Source organism: Clinocottus analis, unplaced genomic scaffold, assembly GCF_023055335.1.
Source record: "Clinocottus analis isolate CAN_PGR_092001 unplaced genomic scaffold, fCliAna1.0.p SCAF_14, whole genome shotgun sequence".
Classification (NCBI taxonomy): domain Eukaryota; kingdom Metazoa; phylum Chordata; class Actinopteri; order Perciformes; family Cottidae; genus Clinocottus; species Clinocottus analis.
Genome location: NW_027175865.1, coordinates 8,706,170 through 8,733,835, shown reverse-complemented (window position 1 = coordinate 8,733,835; position 27,666 = coordinate 8,706,170). Strand labels below are relative to the sequence as shown.

The 27,666-nt window shown below is 40.5% G+C and overlaps 2 protein-coding genes across 5 annotated transcripts; both read right to left on the bottom strand.

Moving 5' to 3' along the window:
* Positions 1–1,358: 1,358 nt before the first annotated feature.
* Positions 1,359–4,988, bottom strand: lratd2a (LRAT domain containing 2a). Its single transcript, XM_068574935.1, has one exon. The coding sequence runs from the start codon at positions 4,520–4,522 to the stop codon at positions 3,698–3,700; it is 825 nt and encodes a 274-aa protein (XP_068431036.1). The 5' UTR covers positions 4,523–4,988; the 3' UTR covers positions 1,359–3,697.
* Positions 4,989–7,942: 2,954 nt separating this feature from the next.
* Positions 7,943–27,666, bottom strand: fam91a1 (family with sequence similarity 91 member A1). Of its 4 annotated transcripts, none has more exons than XM_068575858.1 (24): positions 27,384–27,666; positions 26,778–26,862; positions 26,282–26,433; positions 25,056–25,113; positions 23,048–23,115; positions 22,612–22,725; positions 22,263–22,353; positions 21,290–21,352; positions 20,996–21,102; positions 20,773–20,811; positions 19,015–19,127; positions 18,800–18,906; positions 18,263–18,375; positions 18,054–18,140; positions 17,775–17,904; positions 16,195–16,343; positions 15,289–15,423; positions 13,950–14,063; positions 13,410–13,482; positions 12,233–12,385; positions 11,830–11,919; positions 11,225–11,348; positions 11,055–11,124; positions 7,943–10,168 (listed from the first exon to the last, which is right to left on the bottom strand). In XM_068575858.1, the coding sequence occupies exons 1-24, from the start codon at positions 27,453–27,455 to the stop codon at positions 9,983–9,985; spliced, it is 2,493 nt and encodes an 830-aa protein (XP_068431959.1). In that variant the 5' UTR covers positions 27,456–27,666; the 3' UTR covers positions 7,943–9,982. The 4 variants fall into 4 exon arrangements, with proteins under 4 accessions (XP_068431959.1, XP_068431956.1, XP_068431955.1 ...); XM_068575855.1 differs by having other exon boundaries at positions 11,818–11,919; positions 18,263–18,372; XM_068575854.1 differs by having other exon boundaries at positions 7,944–10,168; positions 11,818–11,919.

Sequence of the window (27,666 nt, the reverse complement as noted above, 5' to 3'; positions counted from 1 at the left end):
GTCAGGCCACAAAGGAAGTGGGACTTGCATCCTAAAACATTTACAAGCATTTGAATTTATGCATGCAGTTAAAATGGCCTTACTAACACAAAAAAAATAAAGCCTGGGTGGGCCTCCATGTTGCGCCCTGAATTGGGTCCTTTGTTTATTTTGTCATAGAAGTATGAGTTTGGAGATGTGGGTGTACTTTATTAATGTGTCTCATTTTAGATGCTGCACTTAATCTACACACTAATTTCTGACTGAGTGTTCAATTTTACAGCTGCATTCATTAAATAAATTGGGATGAAGTTGTGTCACGTCTTCCATTTTAGAGTATACTTCCAGCACTATTTACATTTAATTTGAATCGTTAGAGGAGTACTTTAGCATTTTTAGAAGCTACAGCAGCATATGGTTAACTTAGTTTATCACAAATAGTGAGGTCACAGCAAGGTTGGCTCTCTCTAAAGGGAATGAAATCAATTCATGAGGGCCTTTGAAGCATAAGGCTTTGTCTTACAGATGGAAAAGGAGCACCATTGCTTCCATCACCAAATGTGCATTAACTAAATAGAAAAAAAGAAAGAAAGAAAAAGAAAACCCGAAGCTGAAAAACTTCCAATATTGGAGTCTAGGCTCTTGTATTGAAAATCTGTTTGTGAAAAGAAAACATATCTGTATTATGTTTGGGCTCTAATGGTCTGCCAAGTCTTTTGTTTGTGCTTATGTAATAGACGAATTAGAGCATTTCATTCTTTTCCAAAGCTAAAGAACCCACTTGGTGAAAATGAGAAACAACCAGATTAACCTCTCAAACAGGTTTTTAGGTTTAAGGGTTTTGGCTGCTAATGCGCATCCACTTAAATGTCTGAACAATAGTATATTTGTGGAGGCATGAACAGATAGGAAGCAGGTTGTTTCTGACGAGGCTTGTTAAAATGTTTCTTTTCATTCCTCATCCACTGTGGATCTCTAACATGAAAAGCAAATTATTGAGCATTTATGCCACAGTGGGACATGAATGCTGGTTTCTCACTCTTATAATGCAAGTAATCTAATAGGTTCATTAGCATGCTATGGAAATAAACCACACAGCAGCAGCAGTAGGCTAAGGTATCTGTAGGCGAGCGCTGACAGTTTATTATAATTGGGTCGCCTCCACCATGTCCAAGCTTTCACATCCCATCAAGAAGTATGGACTGGGAGAGAGTTGATGCTGCTTCCCCGTCAGAGCATATTGCATCTTCCAAGTATACAGGAGGAATGGTGCATTTAATACACATTGTGATATTATTTCAGGGATTGTAAGTATTCATTTAATACATTATTATGATATGAATATTGTTTATTGTCAAGAGAGAAACATCTACCAGGGTAATGAAAATATGTCTACTCGTTCTATAAATTACATAAAAATGAAGTTACATTTGTTTGCATTCTATAGTGCAGCAACACACATTTATATGTCTTGTTTCAAGACAAAAACACAAGACGATTTGTTCAGCTTTTAATTGGAAACAGATGGAAACTCTCATGGTACCTGAAGATATATTTTAACTGATTTTCACACTAAGGTTTTTAGAATGTCACGAAAGGTGGTAAGATTTTTGACAGTGTTAGTATAAAAGTGAAGAACTGAATAAAAAAGTGTTGATCCGCCCTTGTCTAATTCCTTCTGTAGACTTTTGAGTAGAACAGCATGAGAAAGAAAAAGGCTGATGTTCTCACTGAGGACTGACCCTGTGACGGGGGTCAGGAGTCAACAACGCTCCATTTTAAGAGTTTGCAAACCAGAAATGTCGAGCAAAACTGCATTGATTCATCTGGAAACAGAGTTAGAAACAAACACCAACCGCGCGTCTTCACACTCAAGTTCATCTGACATGAAGTTGAAAATAAGCCAAACATCTCAAGAACCAAGTCCTGCAACGCACAGCTCAGCTATCTGAAGTTCAAATACAGGATGTCTCTTGCCACACAGGATGAAGCAGTAACATCTGCACAGCTGCACTCCAGTCTTGTTAAATACATTTTAGTTCAATATAACATTGTCTAATATACTTTGGAAACACTGAACTTGACAAGACCCTAAGGAGTCTGTTTGTTTGTCCCAATTTGACGGTAGCACTGCCATGAACATCGGAGCAACTGCTGGAAAAAAGCAGCACACAGGGCTGAAGCAGACAGACAGCTACCAGCTAACTGCATGTACTGTAGCATTTAAGCATGATTGTTTCCTGTGGTCGTCATGAAATTATATTCAGAGATGTGACAGATCGTGAAGATAAGGTCAAGTTCAATAGTCAGACTTATTTGAAACTGGAGGTCAGGCTGCTGCAGGTTTTAAGATGTGGGTTTACAGCTTCCTCATTCGGTTGCTTGCAAGTCAATACAAACATTGCAGTTGTTTCTGCAATAAAAAACATTTCGGAATTTACTTCAAATTTCTTTTCAAGCGTTTCACTTGAACTAACATAAGAAGCTCAGCGTTGGAAACTAATGTTAGCCTTGAGAGTAACATTTCATTAATCTTAAAGAAAATAAACTGTTAGAATAAATTAAATGAAAAACGTACAAAGTGTAATAGTTTCTGATGCGAAAGAATCAGCGATAACTAATAAGCGTATCACTGCCATCATCAGGGCCCAATGAGCACTCTTTCCTTTGATGCAATGTTGTTTCATCACAATAAGGCTATAAAAACTCTATATCAATGTTCCCTTGTGCTCTTCAGGGCTGAGAACAAAGTACTGTCTGGAATCCTACAAAACAATTATATGAAACAACAAATTGTGTTTATTGATATTATGGTCGGTTCTAGTTTAATACCAAAGGTGGCAGGCAAACATTCATTGTAGTTCTGATTCAAACAAACAATCTTGGAGGCGCATGTGTGCCATTCTGTGAAAAGATTTCATCCAAACATCAAATCAGCAGTTTATTTTTCCCGTTATTGCTTGTCACTTTTTACTTGAATGCAATCATTTTGTCCATACCTGGATTCTGTTGTGGATTATGTTTCACCTGAGGAATAGGCAGAAAGCACACAGCTAACATACTCCGTACTGAAAGAAAGACACCATGACAGAGGAGTCCTTTCAAAAAGAGTCAAGGGGACATGGTTTACTTGAACTTTGGGTACAGTTAAGACAGCCTTTGATCAGTGTAACACAAGACCAGCTCCACAACATTCATTCCAACATGTGCTGGTGTGAGAATTACCCATAAAAAGACAGAAAGGATCCATTGTATTCGGCGAGCAGCTCTGACACATTTCTGAGTGAGCTGAGGGATGAAGCTAAACCTCACAAGGCTCAAGGAGCAGGACGCACTATGAATAGAGAAACATTGGCTCTACAGACAGGATAGTGGCAGTGTTATGTGTAAAGCTGTTAGAAAACTATACATTCTGTGTAGCCTCATCGACTAGTTCAATTATTTCAGTTTTTCCCCTCGATAATTGCATTCAAAACTGCTAAGGCCATTAAGCATCTGAGGTGTGTTGATGATTGTGGCTTTAAGGCATTACCATTGTTACACACCTATGTCAAAAAAATATAATTAAAATGACAATGTCCGAGTGGAAATGATGACACAGTGTGGTCCAATTCAAAATAAAATGAAAGAAGTGAAGGCTTTCTATAGATTAAAGCAGGATGCTCATGTTTGGTAAAGGCTATTCTTGCAAAGCATCAAAACGGTGAAGCAGCCCCCATCAGTCAGCCCCCGGCTCACTTTTGATCGCCTCCCCGCTGCTGAAGTGAGTGGCCAGCTCCTGCAACACGGCTGTCCTGCCCAGATGATCGTTCCTCCTCTTCTCCATGATCATGTCCTCCAAACTCTGAAACTCCAACATGTGCGAATGTTTCTCGGACATGACTACTTTCAACCTGTAGGGCTGCTTGCCTATCCGGATCTCCCCGCCCATTTTGAACTCCCTCTTGCCGAATCTGCACCAGGCGGCGAAGCACTCGGAGTTCCTCCAGCTCAGCTCTCGGTCCTTCAAGCCCACTTGCTCCATCGCGTTCTGCACCACCATGTCCGGACCCAGAGCTTTGAATCTGTACAACTCGTTCACAATCCTACACCTCCTCCCTTGACTTGCATCTGTCAAAAAGGTGTTTTTCACCTCGGCTCGGTGCAGGTGCACCACCTGGAAGTCCCCCACGTACACAGCCCAGTGCGGGAACTGCCCGATGGCCACAAACTCCACCAGGTCCCCTGCTTTACATTTGTTTAGTAGATTCTCAGGGGAGGAAACCTCCAGGTTGGCAGCCTTGATGCTCTTCTCGTAAATGCACTCGTCTCTGTTGTAGACGGCGCACTCCACCTCGTCGCGCTGGTCGTATTGTTTCTCTTCCTGATTCGGGTCCTTCTCCGTGCCATCAACCGCGCAGCCATCCTCCAGCTCGTCGTCGTCGTTTGAAAAGATGTAAGAGACGCCGATCCGTGGACCTTCTTCCGTGTCCACGCCGTTCGGGTCCACTGTGGGAACTTCGGCGTAACTTAAATGTGACAGCTTGTCCATCTGGTTCCCCATGCCGCCCCTCACCCGGCAGCAGCTGTGTAATACGATCTGATCGCACAAGATGTTACCGGTCGCCAAACATCACCTCCATCTGCCACAGAACCCGACAGGTTGAAACTTCCTTCGCCCTGCCGCCAGACAGGGTTTTATCCAAATTACGCATAAGTATGTCTCCGTGGTGTGGCTGATGGGGTAGCCTGTTAGGTACCACGTCAACAAGTGGAGTTGGGAGGAGAACGCAAACTGGTTTCAAATTCGGCGAGGGGAATGCTCCGCCAGGTGAAGCCTCGGGGACTCACCTGTTGTTCCCCTGCGTAAAGTTCAGTCTACGGCGGTCACAGAGGAAACAATGAGATTTATAATCCAGTTCCTGCTCGTATGTTTGTCTACGCAGCTGTTGGACTAGTCCACTGTGATGACAGAGTAGACATTGCGCACTGTGCGGCGTAGATCCGGTCTGCGTTGAAGTGAAAGCAGATCTGGGGCTCGGCATCGCTACAGCGACTCTCTTCAGCTGCACCGCTCCGCTTTTAAAGCGGAAGTGCGCGTAATTGTATTCACCGCACTTTTAATATCCTGTTCATGTACAATGACTGTCATGCTGGTAAAAATGTTGCACCTCGAAACAGTTTTAAGCATATACATTTTTCTAGTTAGCTTTAATTGAAATAAATAAAGAACTTGGTAAAATAAAATGTATCTGAGTGGTCTAACCAGGTGAATTGTGTCTCTATATATTTAAGATTATATTTAAACGTGATTAAGTATTTTGTATTTATACATTCATTTCCATTTTAATTTATAACGTTTTAGTGCATTGTAATTGATCTAGTTCATTATCTGTGTCTGATGTTTTAATTAATTAATTACATTAATTAATTGTTTTGTTTAGTTTATTATCTTTGTATTTATTTATGCGTGAAGTCACTTGGATTTCGTTCTATTTTGTTGATTATTTCATTTCTCCATCTACTTTTGTTGTTAACTTTCATTTTATTTGATCGATTACTTTGTGTATTTCTTGATTTATTGATGTAGTCAATCTATTTCATTTAAATGTATCTATTCATTTTGTGTTTCTTTCATTCGATTATATATATTGTTGTAAATCGCTTTGTAGTCAAAAAACAACTGTTTGAAAAAATAAGCAAAGCTAAACATTGGGTTCAGTAGTTGAAAGTTCTCTGATTAATAATAACGACCTTACACAGTGAGGAGCACATTGATCCAACATTTAGCGATATTCACAGTTTTGACCACCTGTCTGTCTCTGAAAGCACTGAAGCTGCACAGTCCTTTGCTTCTGCTCCAGTCCTGGTGGGACCATCATGTCGTCGTTAGGGTCGTAGTGGTGTGTGGCCTGCCGAGACTTGCTCTTATTATTGGCTATTTTTTCACCATTGTATCCCACAGGCAAGGAGAATTTTCTCAGTATGGCTCAAAAATGGTACACACTGCAGCAGCCTCGGTGTGAAAACATCTGTCTTGGAAATAGTATGGCTGTGAGTAAGAGACTGGGAGAGATGCTGAGGTGTGTGAGCATGTTTGATAGGCTGTAAATAGAAACAGTGTTTAACTCTGGGAAAAATAGACACAAATGGAGACATCGCATGAGTTTGACCTTAACATTGAGTACCCAATGAAGGGAACATTTACAAACTAACTGTTAAGTCATCCAGTAGATATGAGGGCATGTGTCTCAACAGAAAAGAAACTCTCCTTAGTTTAAACAGGCAGAATGGCCTCATTGGCCACAGTGGACTCAGCAGATTAGCAAGGAGGCTTTTGGTCAGCACTCCTTAAGACTATCACGTTAATTAAGACACTGAGCTTTCTTAGTGCTGCACAGGATCACGCTGTGCGATTTCATACTCTGACTAATCCAGATTGAATGTTTTCCCCGGTGGGTAATTCAATCTTGGTCACAGAGTTCAAATAAAATATCTTCGTGTAGTTTTCCAGGTCAAGGTCGAACCAATGTGTAACAATTTTAGTCACAAGAGCATCATGGCTCTGTGTCAAGGTTCGTCTGTTGGTCCACGACTGTTGGATGGATTGTTTGTATCATGACCTTTAGAGGAATGAATTGTTTATCTCAACGTTTCCTGTAGGACCACCAGCACACACAATGTTCACTTATCCACAAAGTTTGCAGACAGACATTCATGATCCTTCGATGATGTATCCTTTGTGACTTCATTGATGCCCAACTTTACCTCTTGCACCACCTCGAGGTTGATATTTTGTGGTTTTGGGTGAAATTTCTTTTGGATGGATTGTCATGAAATTTGGTATAGACCTCTGTAAACACTTCATGATGAACAGAAATAACGTTAGAAATGGCTGTTTAACTAGTATCAACATCTAATCAAACCTTTAACACGCTTTGAATAAATGTCTGCAAAATAATTCACATTACTCTCAGCTGTAATTAGTGCTAATAGTCAAATGGCAAGATGCTAACACACTAGACCAGGATGATGTGTGCTAAACATATCTGCTGTTACTGTTAATTAATGTTAGCATTGCGCTTAAAGCAGCGCTGTTCAAAACACCTAACAAAGCTGCTTGCATGTGGTTTTGTCTCTTTTGGTAATGAAACCACTTGGAGAGAGGGTATCTATGACAACCTGCACCAAGAGGGATCGAATGTAGCATTGTGAACTGACGTCATATGATGCAACACATTTTAAAGGAATATTATCGACTAAGATTTCTACTTACACTTTTACTTGACTTGATGATACAGGACAAGAATTCAGTGTTCGAAAGGCTGATGAATTCACAGCATTTCAGCTAACAAGGCACATGATGGAAGTCAAAAATAACAAACCTGCAGAATGAATTCAGCAGATACAGTACATTGCACCTTTTTTTCCGAGCACCAGTGCAGAGCCGAGGATGTGAGGAAAGAAAAGAACTGTTAGAGGGGTGACATGCAACACATATGAGCGCTTCTTGGAGCGTCCTATCCTCGGGTGGCATGACCCAGTTCACGCCCCTGGTGACACACTGTAATTTGTGGTGCTGTGAAATTACTGGAGCAGGGAGGCCTAGGAGACGTGGGGCTTCACCTGTCCATTGAGGGTACAACCAACCCCAGACAGACACTTCGATCTTCCTCCCAAAAATGATCACGGTTTCATAGCTTTCCCATCCATGCAAGAAGACAATGTTTTTCAGCAAAGTGTTCATTTAAATCTACAAGGATGGGTGAACAAGTGTGTACTTGAGGCAGATGGACAGAGCATCCGGGCCGCTGCATCTTGCACGCCATCTGTTCCACCTGGCTAGGAAAACATCTAGCATTCAACTTAATATCGTGTAATGTGACCGCCTACATTTCAGAGCCGGTAGGGGTTGAAATCTGTGGAAAAAAAAATAAAAACATAGATCAGGAAAAAAGACACCGAGACATTTTCAGAGAGGAAAAAGAATTTGTTCTTATTACATATTTATTTATATACTTTTTACATATTTGTAATAATAACAACATGTATCTGGAGCATAGGGGATATGGAGGAGGGATGGAGGAAGGGCATGTTGAAGGAATGTCACTTTCTTTCTTTTTTTTTACCATTTAATTACAAGAGCATCATCATTATTAATTCAGTCATTGGTATTCACAGTCCCATTAAACAAGCTACAACAAAGATTCCCTAAAATATAGGCTGACATATAAAACTAGCATTTATTTTTTCCTTTTTTTTTTAAACACTGTGGTAGATGTATACCTGGGGGAGGACGGGGGATAAGTGAGATGGCCGAGCACTGCAACTAGATAACCAACAGGCAGGTAAACAGAGGCTCTTATTGTGAAAGCCAGAGGTGTATGAAAACACACCAAGAATGAGGTGTACGATACACACGCATACACACAAAAGTTTCTACACAGTCATCATGCTTCAACGAGATCTTGTGTCTTTTTTTTTGTCTATCTCAGCATCACGTTATTAGAAACAACAACCACAAATGGGTCAACAACTGCAAGAGACTGATTCCTAGAAAAAAAGAAGAAAAAAAAGAAGGAAAAATTCAACAAAATAGGTTACGATTCTAAATGTAATAAAAAATACTTTTAAAAGTTTATTATTGGAGCAACACTAAAAATTCATGACAGACTTCAGACACTTTTTGGGCCATCACATCTCTGATATGCTGGGCAAAGCATTTGCATTTCTCTCCCAGGGGTCTATGACAGCCTTCACAGCAAAGTTTCCTTCTTCTCTCTAGACCACAAACCCCATTTTTCAAAACATGGTGTAAACAGAATCCCTTGGAGAGTACGGTGGGCCGGCCAAGAGCGCCCTGTAATGCCATGTGCACAAACCTGGAGCTGATCCAGGGAGATACTGGCAGGAAACAGTGGCACCGGGCCTGGGTCAAACACACAGACCTGACTGTTCGCATTCTATGCAATTAGGTACACTCAGTTAATCTTGTCGAATTCTTCACCGTGCCGATGGTTGGTAGTTTGTGGCCTAATGTTCTTGATTTTATTGGTTCTAAACGCTAAACATAAGCAAAGACATGGTTGTTTTTGGTTGGCTGAAAATGATAAGGCAACAGAATAAAATTAAGACAACAAAAATAATACATAGAAAAAGAAAATAGTCTTTGGTGTTCTCTTGTACGGAGAAATTATAACAAAGAAAATAAAAAAACTGCAGTTTCTCTGGTGCCCTGTCCATTTCCAAGTGGAAACAGTTTCTTGTGGTAAACTCTAAAAGCATATGCGCACTACGAGGGATCCAAGGTTTAAAAAAAGAAAAAAGGAAATTACATGACATTACTTCATCCACAGGTTTGGACAAATCCTGCACAGTGCAAATAATGAATGCCCCTAATATTGATTACAAGTAAAGAGGAAAGTATTCTTTTATGGTACGAGTTGTGCAACAATATCATGCATGGATCACGTAACGTGAGACAACACAAGGAGGCAGCGGGGTCTGTATCTGGACTCCGTCTGATAAGTCCAAAAACGTGGTCCTAGAATATGCATATTGTTTAATGATTCCTGAAAATGTCTGTTCATTACGCCATCGTTTATTTTGTGGGTCATTTAAAGAACATCTATACAATTATTAACCACTTCACACTCCGCTCTCACAGGACATCCATTGATTGAAGGGTAGGGTTGGGGAGCAGTGGAGTTTCAGTTAAGTGGTCTTCCAGGTTTTATAGTGTTTACCTGCACCACTGGTGTATACTGGGATGATAGCACCACTCCAACAGATAACACTGCCTTGCTACAAATATGAGGAATCACGGAGGGGAAACAGCAAAGGGGGTTTGAACTAGTGTTGGCAACACAGTCAGAGGGATGATTCCTCATACAGTAGGTGAAGTGCAGGGGCTCATGTTCCCCTGACTGGATACAGACACACACGATGCAGGGTTGGACCTTCTTTTTTTTCTCTTTTTTTTTTTTTACTTGTGTCCGAATCTGGAAGTTTTGAGAGGGTCTGCTTATGTGGGTTGGTCCTTCTGCAGAGCTGTGATGTCCAGAGGAGGAGGGGCTCGTCCGCTCCACTCCCTCAGCTGCCCTTCCTTGAAGAAGAGGTTGAGGGCGGGCAGAGGGACACCAGACTCGGCTGGGGGCTGACTAAGAGGGTTCGACACGCCACTGTCCAGGTCAGCGGGCTGCATGCCGTCCTGCCAACAAAGAGCAAATGCCACAGATCAGATCACCAGGTAGGGCGGATGAAATGTGGGTCAAGGATAAACTTCTCTGGGACAAACTATAATGATCACATCACGATTGTATGCCTCCACCAGCCATCCGTGAGCGACCATCACGTTGCAGTTTACATGCAGTCTTTCCAAAATGTCATTACATTTTATCCTTTCAGACATTTGTGTGAAACTATCATAGATAGTGAATACATTAGTGACCTCTGACATCTAAAATCTGATCAGTGTAGGGTCTGTCTGTCCTCTTTCAATAAAATAAAACACCTTTTCACAAAACACTAGTTTCAATATTTACCTTACATACTTGTGGGTTTGGCAAATGAACAGCATCAGAATAAGGATGAAGTCATTGATGCAAGAATATTATACTGCATTATTATTCTGATTCAAAACAAAAGGTTTTATGAAATATATGCCAGGTGCAGCAGTCATGGTGACTGGTAATTGTTTTAAGTTTCATCAAAAAGTTGAATTATATCAAAATCATGACATAATGATCTTATCTCAATATCAAAACATACCCCGTAGTGATACCTAATTAGTTTTTGTTATTTCAAATAACAAATAAATCATATTGTTTCCTCATGTAAAGCGCATCAAACATAAGATAACAAATGTACCGTTTCCCCCCACATTGTCAAAAACCTCCTCTTCTCGCTCAAAATATCTGTGTGGACACTGTTGTTTTCTAAAATGTTGAATTAGATACATTGATAAATTATGAATCAGTCTATCATTGATTATACCTTCTAAAACTTGACTACAGATTTTTTCTCTGGACATCGTTATTTCTTTTCTTTTCTGCAAGTATTCTCAAGTGGCAGTCTGGACAGCAGAGTGTTTTTACCTGGAATGACTGCACGAAGCTCAACACCTTCAGCGATAGCTTCCGGCTCGAGTGAAGTAGCTCTTGAAGGCTAAAACGACAACAAAGTCTCGCACTTCAACAACACACTTCTCCACACGTTTGTCAATGTTTAAATCAAAAGTGAAATACTTGAGGATGTTTTTTTGTACCTTTCGTTGCTGCACAGTTTGTGCGAGGCGATTTTTCGACACACTTTGCGGTTCAGTTCAGAGCAGAAGAGGGGCATGCCGAAGCACAGTTCGAGAGGGACCCACTCATCTTCAGAGGAAAGAGCTGAATGAAAGGGATTGGAAAGGGAGAGGAGGGATGGAGGGACATACATGAGACACATACCACTAACAAGGATAGGCTGGTCTCCTATGCAGGTCTTCTCTGTCTCTCACAGCTATCAAACACCTGATTAAGTATATATATATATATATATATATATATATATATATATATATATATATATATATATATATATATATATATATATATATATATATATATATATATATATTCACCCTGAGATATATTCACCCTGACATTGAATTCTTTACCTTCAAGCACACCTTTTTGATGAATGATGAAAGCCTCACGATTAAAAGTTGTATGAGAGTTTATAAACATATGTTCTGATATTGTTGTATGATGTTGTCATCAAGTCATCAAGACTTTTCTCAAGCGTGACACTGGGTGAGTAACAAATGGTCATTTTGTGGTGAAGTATTCCTTACATTAACCAAAAAAGAAGACCTACTGTCTGTCTTGCCTTTGATTTCCCCGTTGTTTTCTTCTGTCACAAGCTCAAAGGACTCAGTGCTGCCGTTGTTGTCCAGGCCTCCACCCAGATGGGTGTCCCCTTGAAGAAAAGCAACACATCTCCATAAGCATTAAGGCACAGAAAGGTGGATTCACATCCAGGTAAGAACCTTCATTGAATGCACAACTTCAGAAATCAATCCTTTTGTAGAATAAATAAATATCTCAAAGTAAAGGCTAATACTGTTCGATCCACATCCATTAGCAAAGGCTTTCACAATAAGGAACACAATTATGCAGACAAACAGAATAATCAAACTGGACTGTGAGCAGTCTTTATCTAATTTGCACCATCAGAGCCAATTGCCATCAGTGGTAAGGACATTGTTATAATTCAGCTATATGTCTCTCACATGCACCTCTGCACTCAGTACTGTCGCTGGCCCTGCGACGGTGCCTGTTGTTGGCATTGAGCATGGTGATGTAGCCACACTGATGCTCCAGGTCCACGTTCTCTTTCAGAGTTTGCAGTGCTTTGTGCACACACATGTTGGAGTAGGAGAACTCTGCACAGGAAGGAGAGAGAACACACACACAAAGGGAGTTAAGCTTAAAGGTCAGCACTTAAACTGATAAATAGGACTCCAAATAGACTTCTATTAATAACCTTTAGAGTATCACATTCTTAAAGGGTGTACTTTTGTGATCGAAAATGTATTAGAGGGATGAGTGTTAGTGTTAAGCTTCACAGACAAATTCAGGAGAGAAAAGATTTTAGAGGATTCTAATTATGTTTATGATGTTTGACGAGGTAAAACCCCTCAAAGCCAAAAACAAATATTTGAGTTTGACTGAAATGAGGTCCATAAATTACCCATGACAGTACACTAGTACTGATTTGATGTATCCATTTTATTCATTTAACCATTATTTACGAGGAATATTTTTTACGAGATTCAGAATCTCTTTTACAAAAGGATTTCTAGCCAAGGCAGCAACATAAAAGGTTTCACATAAAAAACAACATTCTTAAAACAAAAAGTAAAACAAGAAGTGGTTTTGACCTACTGCACCCTAATGCAACGAGAATCATCGAATAACAAAGTCTCCCATTCTTTTCTAAAATAAATGTTGGCCCCCATTCTGTGGTTTTGAGCTTTTCGAAGCAAAATCTTTTCTTTTTTTTAAGTCTTTCACTGCATTATGACATTCCTGCCCACGGCAATTAGACTGTACAACAAATCACCTCTGGCCAGATTCTCTGTGGACTAATTAACCACTGTACACATTCACATCTGTGTTGATTTACACTTCACTCAATTCATTTACACTACACGTACTTTGCATTTTACACACCCTGTTTAAATGTATTATTTTGATTAAATACACAATGCACAGTTATTATATTCTATTGTGTGTGTATATTGTACATATTTTGCACATTTTATTTGCATTACATTTAATTTAAATTTAACTTCCTTATTGGGTGCTACTCTAACAACAAATTTCTCCTTCGGGATTAATAAAGTATATATCCATTTTGATAGAACCGTGTATTAGAATAGCATTCATCCCCATATAATAACTCACCTCCTTTCAGATCTTCGTCATCAAAGGGGAACGGGATGTGAACGGTTTCTCCATGGCCGTGCATACCGTGACCCTGAGGAACAGGGACACACACACAGTTTATATAGTTTATATATCCACACAGTGCCAGAGTAGATACACAACACTGCAGTCTGTAGAACAAACTACTCCACCACATCAGATCTGTCCCCTTCACTGAGTCACTCAAAGCGCAGATCAAGGCCCTCCAATTGAATTTACCTTTTCAATGCATCTAAAGTGCCACTACTAACTGGCCTTTTATGCTGGTTGTTAATTAGTTGTTGCATTACTCATTAGTTTGATCTTAATATCTACCTGGTTGTACAATGTTATTTTACTCCCCCCATGTCGACCTGCTTTGTTTAGCATGTAAAGCACTTTGATCAGCCTTACATGTGCTATAAAAATACATTTCAATTTACTTTATGATGCCATGTTCAAATTAAAGCAACTAAGCAAACAATCAAAAAAAGACATCCAGAAACAACCATACTGTAAAAGTAGAGCTCATATGTTCACCTGGATCAGTACAGCAGAGTGAGTGAGGGCGTCGTTGAGCATGGTCAGAACGTTGGATGAAGGCACGACTCCGGGGTCATGACCCCAGGAGGTGATCAACAACCTGTCGTAAGCCTGAACAGAGAGGAAACATCAAGAAAAGGATTTTTCCACAGCTGATAATCACTGAACCATCCAGACTGGGGAGTGCTATCGTACAACAGCTCTACAACCTCACTGACTATACTGACTTAAGCTATTACCAATGATGATGAGAATTTCTTTCATTTAATACTTTATTTATTTGGACACTCTGTCCACTACAATGAGGAACTACAACATCTCAGTCAAAAACAAAGTTGATTGAGAGGAAAAACCTTTCCACCATTCATATACTGCCAACTTGTTAACGTTTCACTTCGCCAATCATAGAATAATGAAATCTTCACCCTGTGACCAATTCTACATGTCATCACAGTTGCATGGCTTTCCCTAACAGACAGATCCTTTCCATGAAATTAAGGTGCCATTTCTTTTCTGTTTCATTGATTATTTTCAGCTCTGAAAGTGATGAGGAAGGAAATCCTACAGTTAAGTTCACCGTGAAAAGAAACTGTTGAATTGAATAAAATGACAAGTATACGACGAAGTAGAAAAATACATGCTGCTATGTTCCAATAAAATGACCCATTTGCATGATATTACTCGTCCTCCCCTGAGAATTCACGTCATCACATTCTCTTGTTCCCTGTCGCACATTCCCAGAATAGTTAACACATTCCAAGACCATCAGAAAGCCTTGAAGGTAAAGTGCAGGTGCAGGGTTCAGTATGACTGTGATTGTGATTTATTTGTTATAAAAAATGAAGGCTAACAGGCAGGAAGGAAACTCAGTTGCATTTCACCTCCAGTGCTCTGATTACCAAATAACACGGCAAGGTCACAATTTAAAAGGGCTAGAATCAAAGACAAATACATTTTTGTCTTTTATTTCTTCTTGTTCTTGCAAGTAAATTAGTTTTGATTTGGACTTTAGGACTCTGCTATAACTCACTGACATGGTCTTATATTTTGTGAGGATACATACGTTTTTATGATGTGTTATTTGAGCTAGTTAAATCTTTGTATTGTGTCTCACTTCTGAATATTATGCCGAAGAAAATTCAAATAAATAAATTAAAAATTAAAAAAAATCTTTGATGAGGTTTAAAATGATGTTTTTATCACATGTAGGGCTTTTCTCATCTGACTTCAAATATATTTCCTTAGCTTATACAGTATCTGTATGAGAACATTAAATCAACTGTGGACCTAAACTTTTTTAACCTACCTACTTGAATAATTATTAGTCTGGGCTCACCTGGAATATTTCCGGCAGCTTGCGGAGCCTGGAGCCTTTTGAGAGCAGCAGAGAGGGCGGGCCTTGGCCAGTGATATGGTAGAGGTATAGCTTGAACCAGATGGAGCTGACCTCAGGGATAGCCGGGCCAATGTGCTGCCGGGAGAAACAAACGTGTAAGTATACAGGAGCAGGGTTAGGGTTTGAGTAAGCAGAACTAATGCATACACATGTATGCATCCTGAGATCACTGCATGCTCAAGAACCTCTTGTGGTTGCTGCGACACCACAACTTACAGCCCACTTTTGTCGAGACAGGAGGTTTGCCAATTGTGTGTTGTATTTATTAAACCACACAATAAAGCAGTGGTTGTAGCAGACACATTTATTGGAGAACGGCATTTTAAGAAAGAGCATCATTCTGGTTGTGTCCGTTTGGTTTTCATGTCAGAACAGCAGACGTTTGAGCTTTTAGTAGAGATGTGAGCAAAGAAGAATTCACTGAATTACATTTTACTGAGTTCCAGTGGAGTGAGAATAAACAGCAGCATGAATGGCACAACAAGAGTTTAACTTTCTTTCCCTTAGTCTCTCTGAGCTCAGCTAGAAAGCTGGAGTGTGGCCAGGCAGAATAATTACCCAAGAACCTTGCCTCCCTTCCTCCCTCTCTCTTTGTATAGCCTTGTTGTTGGGGCAACTGCAGGCTCAGTGCCCACGAAGCGCACACACCACTCCGGGAAAACAAGTGTGTGCACACCGCAAGAGGGCAAACACAATCAAATAGAGAAAAAACACACGCACGCGCACACACACACACACACACACAGTCGACACAAACACACAACTCGAAGACCTTCAACATTTGATTCAAAATCCCAGCAGGGTGTCCAGTATCCCCTCTGCTCTCCCTTCCTCCAGGCGTCATACCTGAGGCGTGCAGCTGCTGATGGGCCTGATCTCATTGCTCAGCGGCGCCATGGAGACCAGCAGCTTATAATTCTTGTTGAGGACACGGTTGCAGGTGGCCTGGTCCAGACCAAGCAGGCTCTCACAGCGCAACATGTCCAAGGGAAAGCCTAGTGGGGAAAAACCAGGGACAATTATGACTTCTATACAAAATAGGATGAGAAGTGTGAGTCATTAATTGTATTTATATAGTTTTCTTCTGTGACATTTCTGAAGTAACTGCATAGATCGTAGTACATTAGAAGTCAGCAATAGTACAACACTTTTTTGGAAAAATTTCTGTTTTGAGTCTTTGTGATAAACTCATTGGATTGAGTTGTTTACTGAAGCATTTTAAATACACACCGGACAGACATGAGACAATTATTCCTTTAAATGAAAACAAGCATTGGATGAAAGCAAATAAAGATGAATGAATATGCCAAGTCTGGATGCATCAAACAGTAACTGTGTTAAAGTAGTGGATTCAATTTAAATAATTGTATACAAAAAAACATCCAAAAAGCACAGTAAAAGTTTTTTTTTTCATAGCCATGGTGTTTAGAAGTGTTCTCTCCAAGGGGACTTCTGTGAAGATTGTCTTCTCAAAAGACACAGTGTGCACTTCACATTCTCGGATTCAATAATTACCTCTTACCTCCTCCTTATAAAGAAAACATGTCTAGGATGTGCTTCTGGTAATGATGAAATAAACAAATCAGTACAAGAGTTGAGTTTCACAAATTCAAATAACTGACTGAAACGCAGTAAAGCAGGTCAAGGACCAGATGTTTATATTTATTCCACAACAGAGTGGAACAAACTCTTACAAAAGCCATTTATAAGACGCAATGAGGGCGTTGTTTCATACTTTCTAAAGGAGGTTTGGATGCTGATTTCTGTAATGCGATAATAATGTAATATTTAACATTGTTGTTGTTAATATTATTAATATTAATATTATTATCAGTATTTGTATCATTGCCGGCAGTTTAGTTTAGCTTCAGCCCTGTTAATAGAACCCCGAGTGCGCTCGCTTCTCAGCAGCCTGCCGGAGCAGCAACTGAAGACAACTGAGAGATAAAACGATCAGAGATGAGGCAGCAAGCCAAACCACACAGACAGCATCTGGTGGCACATCCGTTGTTACATGGAAACTCAGAGATGTGCTTTGGACAACAATACAGCTTCAATCTGGATTGACAGAAGTATATGACCATTTTCAAGAAAGAATACTCAGACACAGATGAGGGGAGACAGACAGCCGAGAGTGATATCAATTCACCAAGTACACAAACACAAGATCTGTTTCCTTTTACTTAATAAAATACTTAATAAAAAGCCCAAACAGAACTGTGTGCAGACAGCAGACCAAGGTATGAGTTTCTATTTCATTAGCTTACCGTTTACAACATTTATAAACCAAAACTAGCATGCTAGCTGCATAATAGCACACACAAAAAATCTTGGCTCCGAGCTGCCAATTTATCACATGTATATGTGAATGCCACCTGGATTTTGCATGTATTTGCCCATAATTGCATGTGTAATTGTATAACTACCTATATTTGGGATGTCAGGTCCCTGGTCCTGAGTGAGTTCTTTGTTGTAGCGCAAGAAAAGGATGGTGTTTTTCAGGGTCAGAGCGTGGTCAAAGTAACGCTGGGCCTCGCCCTCTGCTGTGCTCTCCACCTGAAAACAGGAAATACATTCAGTGTGAAAATGTACACATCAAGCAATTATTTATGTTGTACTTTGATTTAGTATCCTTTAGTGGTTCATGACGAAGGCTTAACGAGATACATTAGCAAGTATTCGTTTTCTTTGTTTCCATTGCTCACCTTCTCTAACTCAGAAAGGAAGGTATCCAGAGTCTCATCAGACAGCTTACCCACCTCAAACATGGTCACTGCGTGACTCTTCAGGTTCTGATAGGTGTACACAAGAGGGAGGGATCAAGATGAACAGTCCATGTACAAATTTGATGAAAATAATTCTGTCTCGATTACGTGTTCTGTGTATTTTCTCGTGTACACATCCAGTCACTAACCGGAGAAAGGTTGCCCATCATAAGGAAGGCTGTGAGAGTGGAGTCAAAGAGGAAGGCAATCCTCTTTGTGGGTGCAGCTGGTATGCTTAGGCTGCTAACACTTCCTGTGTCTGCTACAGAGAAACAGAAAAAAATACATATAACAACAGAAATAACATCAATGCAGCATCAGGCAGCACAACTTCAATTGAAATTCATAAAAATTGCATGTGTTAACACAGACCAGTCAAAACAATGCCTCAAATAATTTTAATTAATTATTATCATGAAAATGTGGTTGTCGAAAAGTGACTTTGTTAACCAATTTGTCTGAGCAATAGTTTCGCCTTAACATGCATAATAAAGTCAAACATAACACATATTAATGTAAGAATTTCTTTCTGAAGCATGGCTAAGATTTCTTGGGGATTAATTAGCAAGGCTGCTTTAAAACTTCTGAAGATGTTCAGAACGTGTTTTACACGTTCTGAATATATCAAGATACATAAGATGTGTATTCATTTGCATACACAGCAACGTGTGCCTGTGCGCACAGACCTTCTTCCAGGCTGGTGGTGTCGGTGTCGGTGGCTGAGGAGCCTCCCTCCATGACAGGACTGCCCTGCTCCCAGGACAGCAGCATCTTCTGAGGGTCCATGGTGCTCCTAATAGTGGTTTGTTAAATTAATATGTATCGAATACTTTGAATAAATTATATATCCTGATGGAGCGCTTAAATGATTGAATGGTTGATATTGGCCTCCTGAACTTACTTGAGTCTGTTGACAGACGGGGCGTTCTTCCAGGAGGAGTGGAGCTGTTCTGAGCTGATCACCTGACCTTTCTTTAAAGCGAAGCCGAGACGACAGTACATGGAAACTGCATTCTGTTAAAGCACAGTAAACACACTCAAAAGACGTTCGATCCACAGAAATCTGATAGTGTTTCACTGTCACCTTCTTGGACTACTGAAGAGAGTTATACTTCAGGTGAGGAATGATAAATGATAAAGGACAGAAAAAACATTGACAGTACCACTTACTCATATCTAAATGTCTTGAGACTGTGGTTGGAGAGAAATGTCAGTGCTCGCTTTTACTATAGATTTCATACTGAATGATTGCTTGTGTAACAATAGTTGATAGGAGCTGTAAACAGATGGGGGTTGACATCTCAGAACAAAGGAAATGTGACTTCTCCTTTGATGATGAGAACTGGGGGAGACCAGGTCTCGCACAAACCACGACTCAGCATTTTTCTTTGTTTAACTCCCATGTTGTATAAGTAAGGTTGTGACTTTTGTTTTGTTGAATCTTGTGTCACCCTTGAGTAGATGCTGCATACTTTTCCTTCTTGAAAGAAATAAATAGACAAAGGAAATTCAGACACTTCATTCCTCATTGACAAAGAAAATCTTCCATCACAATACTCTTTTCGGGGATGCCCTCTCAATGACCAACATGATCTTCTATAAAAAGCCATTACTTAATGTCTGGTGACTAAAAACAGAAAAAAAGGTAACACTGTGTACTTTGTGGAAAACAGTTTGTTGTTTTTTCTTCCGCGCCTTATTCAAGATTTGTCTTGCCGATAAATATTTGATTAATGCTGAACAGGCCAGCTCAATTAAGTAAGGTGGGCTTGATTGCTATCAACACCTGAGGTGCAACGTGAGGTCGACTCTTAGCCCTCTTCTTATCATATCAAAAGAAACACAGCAAAGTGGCTCAGGTCATGAGGTAGTCAAGGAAGTTGAACTTGTGTCACAAAGGGAAAAGTTCTGCACAAAGAAGAGCTCTCAGACATCTCAATCATCTCTGAAGTTACAGAGTTCCTGCAAGAGAAAACGCCGCCTTCAGCCACTTCTCTTAAGTGCTGCGATTCAGCAGCAGGGATACAATGACAAGGGAGTTCAGCTCTTCACACTAGAAGTCACAACACTGAGAGGGAGTTTGGTTCTGTGTCTGATTGGGGCATTTAGGAAACTGGGGTAAACTGTGTCAAACTTGAGCACCAATTCAGCTGGAATTGTGTGCATGCATGTATGTGTGTATGTGTGTGTGTGTGTGTGTGTGTGTGTGTGTGTGTGTGTGTGTGTATAAATATCTCTCACCAAACAGACAAATTGAGCAGAAATATCTCCTTGCTAGACGGTATAATATCTCTGCATCTCTACAAACCATTTCATATAAAATACCTACAACAACAAAAACTAAAGCAAAAAACATTTTAATCTCTGAGATTTTATGCCTAATTTAAATCTCAAAATCTGGCTCTAAAACATCAATGATCAAAACATGAATAAGGCTTTTCACTTTATTCATTTGGACTGCTACACTGTGTGTCGTAAAGCATCCAGAAAGGCTAAAAGCATTTCTCAAAAGCTCTTCAAAACTAGAGTGGAACCAGAACAAATTGTCTCTCTGTTGTGACAGTGTCAATTTTAGATCTACCATTTTCCCTCCTCTTGTGAAAAACAGCACTTTACATTACAATGGGACGTGCACGTTCTGCAGCGAGCGGATACTCACCTTCACCAAGTCCAAGTCGATCTCCAACACATTAGCCAGCTGAGAGGCACAGAAGGGAGGAACGATCAAGAGAAAGGGAGAAAAAGAAACATAGGAAGCGGTTGAAAAGTTGATCAATAAACACACACACACACACACACACACACACACACACACACACACACATATTGTACATTCAATGAGCACAGCAGACAAGACAACAAAACCCATTTTTAAAGCCTACCTCCGCAACGTTTGTCTGCTCATCAATGGACACAAAGATTTTGTAGAGCAGCGTTTCAAAGTAATCGCCCTGGACGCGGTTCATGACAAAGCCTTCCAGCGGGGGCACTAAAACACAAACAGTAAAAAACATCTGTATAAATATTTGCACAAATATTTTTTACATAGTTACATTTTGGAACTAAATTGTCTTTTACAGTAGGCATCTGTAATTACACTTCAGACATAGTTTCAGATTAGTCCATGGCCCATGAACGTGTCATGGACACACACACACACACACAAACACACACACCTGAGATGCAGCTGTCATCAGATATGGGAACATCCAAGTAGATGAATCCCCGGTTGTACAAGCCTAGAGTAAGAAGTGAAAAAAACACAGTAGTAGTGTGTTAGCACATTTGACATGTATCTAAGGCTTAACCCGAACATTCGACTCTTTAGATTATTTGCTTGTTGAGTACGTATTAGCATGTTTTTTATTCCTTCTAATTACAAACTTGTATAAAACACTCCAAAACTTTTGGAAAATGGCTATTGTTGAATAACAGATAAAAATACAAACAACAAACCTGTAGATGACTCTAAAAAATGTATGTTTTTAATTAAATTAAACACAGTTGCAGCGCTATGCCATTCAACTCAGCCGAGAACGGAGGCATGTCTGTCTGAGTCCTTCTCACGTGATGTCATGGAGACGAGCTCAGCCAGAGCCCTTGTTGCCGTTTGCTTGTTTGTGTTCTACATTCAGCACATTGGGGGCTCAAGTCGAAAGGGCTGAGCGGAAGCCGCCGGAGGCTGCATTACACATGGGCTTACATTCGAGCACTGCGGGAGAAGTGGTGCATGATGTGAAGAGCCAACAGCCTCAAAACGCTGTTGTTTAGGGTGAGAGGGCCCACAAACATGACTTTGTCCACACACACGCACACACGCACACACACACACACACACACACACACACACACACACACGGAGGGGAAGTGCTGAGGAAAATTTGCCCCTTACTATTCAAAGATTTCAAAAATCGATAAGCGCGAACAAATGTAGTTCTTAAATTTGATATAGAAATCCCATAAATAGTATTACCCTGAGGAACAGTTACATTTTTAAGGTTAGTTCATGGTGTATACAGATAAAAACCAAGTTGAACCAATAAATCCAGCAGAGTTTTAAACAACTCTGTTTGTCTCCAACAGCATTTGTACTTTTGATTGATCCTGTCTGCACTGACATAAAAAACATACTATGTGTCAGATACTTACTTAAGACCACAATATACTCCATTGATCCAGCCAGCTGAGGACCAGCATCTATCATCTTATCAATGGCTTTCTTCTCTCCTGGAGAACAGATCTGTGTACAAACAACAAACACACAACATTAAAGCATACCTGTCCATGTGGCTTTATCAAAATGAATGAGGTAAAGAATAAACTGGACCTTCCTCAATACAGTTGCTATGTAAGAAATCGAATATCTTAAATGTCAATAAATCTGACCATTTCCACCCACCGTATCCATCGCAGTCTGCTATCACTAAAAATGTAATATCTACACACATGTCTATTATCAATAAAACACATTAAAAAAGAAGCAATTTAGTTATCTCACCCTGATATCGTCCTCAGTGATGTAGCCTGTCTGTGCCGTCCACCACGGCTCCACAGAGATTTCCACTGGTTTGGCCGGTAGCAGATCCCGCGCTGATTTCCTGCGGAAGAATTTCTGAGAAAGAAGACAAACGGGGAGGCGAGATCAAGTTAATTACATCTCATAAACATGTCTATTTTGTTCATTTTGGATACATATTCTTAAGAATATAAAATATGGAAAATGTAACATTTATGAGGCTGTGTCTGCATATTTGAACTAATATGCAGTTTGTTGTTGACCACCGGATCGGGGGAGAAACCGCGATAATAAATATTCAGTATTTCCCATATGCCTTTTACATTAAATGTGCTACAATCAACAAATCTATGAGGCTAATGTATGAAGCGTTGTTCTATAAATGCTGATCTAAAAGGCTATATTAGAAACAACTTACTTTGGAAGACCTGCACTGGTTCATGAGGTCAATGTACTGGTTTCTCCCAATGCCAAGCAGCCGCAGACCTGTGGGATAATAAGAAAATGAGCAAGTCAATGAAACTCAATCACTCCTCAGTAAGTGGCCATGAACTTGGAGGTGGTTGACATTAACACTAAGGCAAATAAGTCTGGCTGCAGTGCAGCTGCAAAAGTCTCTCTGGTATTTTTCAATTACAGGCTCTGATGGCTTTACAAAAAAAATACAACAAAGAATTACAGCAAGAAGTTTGAGATTTTTTTTCTGGATATTTCCAACTTTATATTGGAGAGTGACTTTGGAAAAAGGAGCTTGACGAGTTGCAACAGTGACTCATCCAAACTGTGCTGAGGAAGTACGTCGACACATACTCACACACCTTCTTTGAAACAATCCCAACACGCACGCACATGCGCACGCGCACACGCACACAGACAGACACACACAGACACACACACACACACACACACACACACACACACACGAAAGCTCTGCTAATCCACCTTCCAACATACGAGGCAGTATTTTAAAAGAAAATAAGAGTTAGCGTGTGTGCATTCATTTGTATCTGTAATTAAATTTAGATGTATAGTCTGTGTCTGAGAAAATACTGGCTCATAAAGCAAATTTTATAGGTTGTATAGTGGTGGAGGTATGAACATTTTGGCTCTAAATTCCACCGTATCCCCTCCTTTAGCTGATGATGCACAGACCCGGAAGGGGCAGAGCAGAATGTGCTGGGATGGCTGCCAAGGCAAACAGGGACCAGTCGCATTTCGGCCTCCTAACGCAGCAGAATACACACATATCCTGTCTTTTCACCAAGACACAAACACGACACACAAACATCCACCCACGGAAAACTCTCTCTTACACACTCTCACCGCCTCTCCATCCACCCACTTCTGCATGACACGCTTTAAAAAAAGCGCCTCCAGGGAGATTAGAGGAGAGAAGCCCCCGGTAGGGCGGCTATAAGGGCCAGCTGGCAGCCTTCTGTCTCCACAGCGTGAAGGTCCTGTACAGTCAGGAGTGAGTCACCAACAGGCCAATGCCAAAGCCTGTTTCACTTGACAGCAGTAAGTCAAAGAATGCTACAAATGCCCTTACACTTGACTTTCAACTTCTACGCAATCTTCATTTGATTTTGCAATTATGTTGAGGAACACAGCTCCTCTGTGAAAAGAAAGAAAGGCGATTTTTTTTATAATTTTCTGAGAAGAAATTTGGATTCACCATGAATGGGATTTAAATAAGTAAATCCAAAAAACACTTGGCCAGTGCTCTGGTTGGCTTATGGAAATACAAATAAATGTTTTAGTTTGATAAGTAACGATATTAGTCATAGGACTTTGAAAACTATTTATCTCATAAACGTTCAAAATAAGTGTGAGATTTGTATTTTATTCAAAAGAAGAAGTGTGAAGCCAAAGCTTTCTGAGAAAACTCAAGCCTTCACTGCACAGAAGACTGAAAACATTTGGAAAAACAGATACATCTGTGAAGAAAATTGAGCAACAGACATAAGCTGCTGCCTCCAAAAGCCTGCCATCCAGCTGCCAATCTTTACCCAACTTCCTAAAAAACATTTCGATTGGCTAAATTTACTTTAGATATACTCTTAGAAAAAAAAAACTTGAACAATGTATCAAACCAGTTACCTATCTGTCAATCAAATAATTGATAGTTCCAGCTCTAGATAGATAATAGGTGTGAAAAATCCGAAAACCTTTAAATTTCCATGGTTCCTGAAAACATATTTTCACTGTGACTGTACTCCCACCTCGCACACTGACGACTCTTCGAAAACAAAAACTGGGAAAGATAATTTTTTTAAAAACAGACCAGAGAAATCAAGAGGACAGGAGTGGGAGGTTCACAGAATCCCAGTAAAGTCATTTTAACTGTGTGGTATAGAAGGGTGAGAGGGACGGGGGGGACCAGAGGGGGGAGGGACGGGCAGAAAAAATGAGGACGGAAAACTCACAGTCAGCAGCAGTGAAGTTAGGCAAGGAGTCATAACTCTTCTCACTGTTCATAATATCCTGGAAGTGCAAAAAAGAACCAAGACACAAGAAAAGTGAAAAGAAGAATTAAACAAATGTTCCCTTTTCTCTTTCCATGTCCCTAGGCCTCTGATTAATAACAGGATTAGCAGATCTGGGCAACCGTGCTAATTTCTACACCCCATTTACTTTAGGTGCTGAAAATGGATTATACAAATATGACATAACCTTCAGTAGTCACAATGGAAGCTTAGTCAAGTTTAGTTTAGCACGCTGAGGAAATAGGGTGAATCCTTTTTAAGTATAAGCTAAAAACTAAATGGTTTGTCTTTATTCATGTATTTAAATCATAAGACAGAGCACTGGGCATATCAGTCACATGTGATCTAATGAAATGGGAAGTATTCTGAATGGGGATCAATCAAATATGACAGTTCGCATCCCACCATCTGTGTGTGAACACTCAGGGCAGTGAAGTTATGGATGTACATTGGATGTCATTATGCAAAGAAATTACACAATATATATATACACATGCATATGTAATCAGCTATAAGTGTAACAAAACAGAGGTAACTAAATTACAGGAGCATTACTTTGGACAAAGCCCAAACTGTCAGCAGAGCACATAGCAAAGATTTCCTCTTGGTGTGTTTGTCCTGGGATCAGTCCTCTGTGTCCCTTAGCGGGTATATGAGGCTTCTCTAGACACTGACTGACACCTAGTGCCTGACTGATGCAAAGTTCATCAACGGAGGAAATACATTAAACCATTCAGGTGGACCATGATGTTATATATTTCCAAGAAAAGAGAACACAAACAGAGGGGCTCGTTTAAAGCTCAGATCCTTCTTATTATGTGTTTTTCAGGGATGCCAAAACGAAAGACATTGTTCAATTAAAGTTAACAACACTGGGTGTTCCCAAACCAATTTGAGAATCTTTGCTGGAGCACAATAAGAATTCCTGCGTTTCAGCTTTGAGTTTACCAAATCAATGTGAAACCCCAATGTTGTTGTCGTGGGGTTCATAAGATAGCAATGCTAGATGACTAAATCAGCCAGAGCTTTCACATACAGCGAGTACAAAGACAGATGAGCAGGTGTTTGGGAAGTTGCTTAACAGAAAAGTGGTTGAAGCTTGGCCTTTCCACATCAAACACCCATTTTCCCTATTCTGGTTTGGCAATGCAGCAGAGGTGGCTTACCTCCATGATTCCTATGTAATATGAGAACGGAGTGACTCGCAGCCCTTTGACCATGATGTCAGACAGGTGGTAAGGGTACAGCATCAGGTGGTCCCGGCTGTACTTCAGGAGCTCCTCATAATACTTGCGCTCATCCTTCCTCACGTGGCGCACTGCTCATAAAACAAACACAGTAGTCAGGTCACCTCCAGGGCAGAGTGATCAAACAGTAACACTTCCAGGCAATCTACAAACCAAGTAAAAACCAATGCAGTCTAAATAATAAGATGTTTTTTTTTTTTTTAAGCACTGTTATATTAGAAAGCATTTGTTTAGACAAATGTACCTGATAAACTGGAAACTGGGGGAACATGTTACCAGTCCATAAACTCACATGTCTTATTCTTGGGCTATTTAATGCAAGTGGGGTTTTATTTGCTCCTTGTCTTTTATTCTCACAACTAATAGGGATGTGTCAGTAGTGTGGGACTTAAATAAGGGGACAAACATGACTCACCTAGGTTATTGCGGAATCGCAGCTGGTTGCGGATGCTGTACAGCAGCACATGCTTCTCATACTCACGCTGAGAGTTTCCCACACTCTGCAGATCAAAAACACACAGCACACATGTGATTCTCATGGCCGTATTAGCCTTCTAGGAGGATGCACAAGGATGTAGGCAGTCACAAAAGGGGCAAATACACCTGCATCCACTGAACCCCGACATGCTGGCGTAATGGCACACCGTAACGTTGTATGCAGGATGAGGGATTTAAAAGGAATAATAGCAAATCAATGGCTATTATTGACTTTCGACATAGTTGAGCACAAAAGTGTAAATTCAATATTTGCAAGTGACATGCACGCACTAAAATCATGTGACGCTACATATCAAAGAGCCTGTCATGTGATGCAGCGGAGCTTCAATGGCTGCAATGTAAAGATGGCCAGCTGTGGCTCCGAATGAATGTGAAACCCTGCAGAGGAGGTTGGCGAGTCGTGCGACACTGACAGCTGCTCGTATGACAGAGTGCACCGCCGTGACATTGACATGTTCACCGTCCAGGACGCAGCGGTGCCCCCATCTCCCCTCAACCCTGTGGAAACACGTAAACACGGTACCTGTTTGACATTAGCTGGAAGCTTGGTCCACGGGTAATTCTGCCTGATGTGAAATTCCACGTCCGTGTTCATCGCTAGCTAGCTAGCTGGCTACGAGCAGAATCCCTCGAGACGATCAGAAACGGGCTCTCGGGCAAGTCCACGGTGACTTTACCCTCCCAGAACCCAACAACCGAGTGACGCGACCCCCCGGCTCGAGGAGAAGTTATCCCAGTGATTATTTTCCTTTACAATAAACGGTCACTTCCTTGTTGTATTTTCGAACAAGCCGTTCGTCACGCTC

Bases quoted from the DNA above. Each gene is read 5' to 3' on its own strand.
- lratd2a (XM_068574935.1), bottom strand. From the start codon at position 4,522: ATGGGGAACCAGATGGACAAGCTGTCACATTTAAGTTACGCCGAAGTT.
- fam91a1 (XM_068575854.1), bottom strand. From the start codon at position 27,455: ATGAACACGGACGTGGAATTTCACATCAGGCAGAATTACCCGTGGACC. The intron at 26,434-26,777 runs GTGAGTCATGTT...TTTTATGAGCAG, and splicing joins GCGATTCCGCAATAACCTAG to TGCGCCACGTGAGGAAGGAT. The intron at 12,386-13,409 runs GTGAGTTATTAT...CTTCCTGTGCAG, and splicing joins TGACGAAGATCTGAAAGGAG to AGTTCTCCTACTCCAACATG.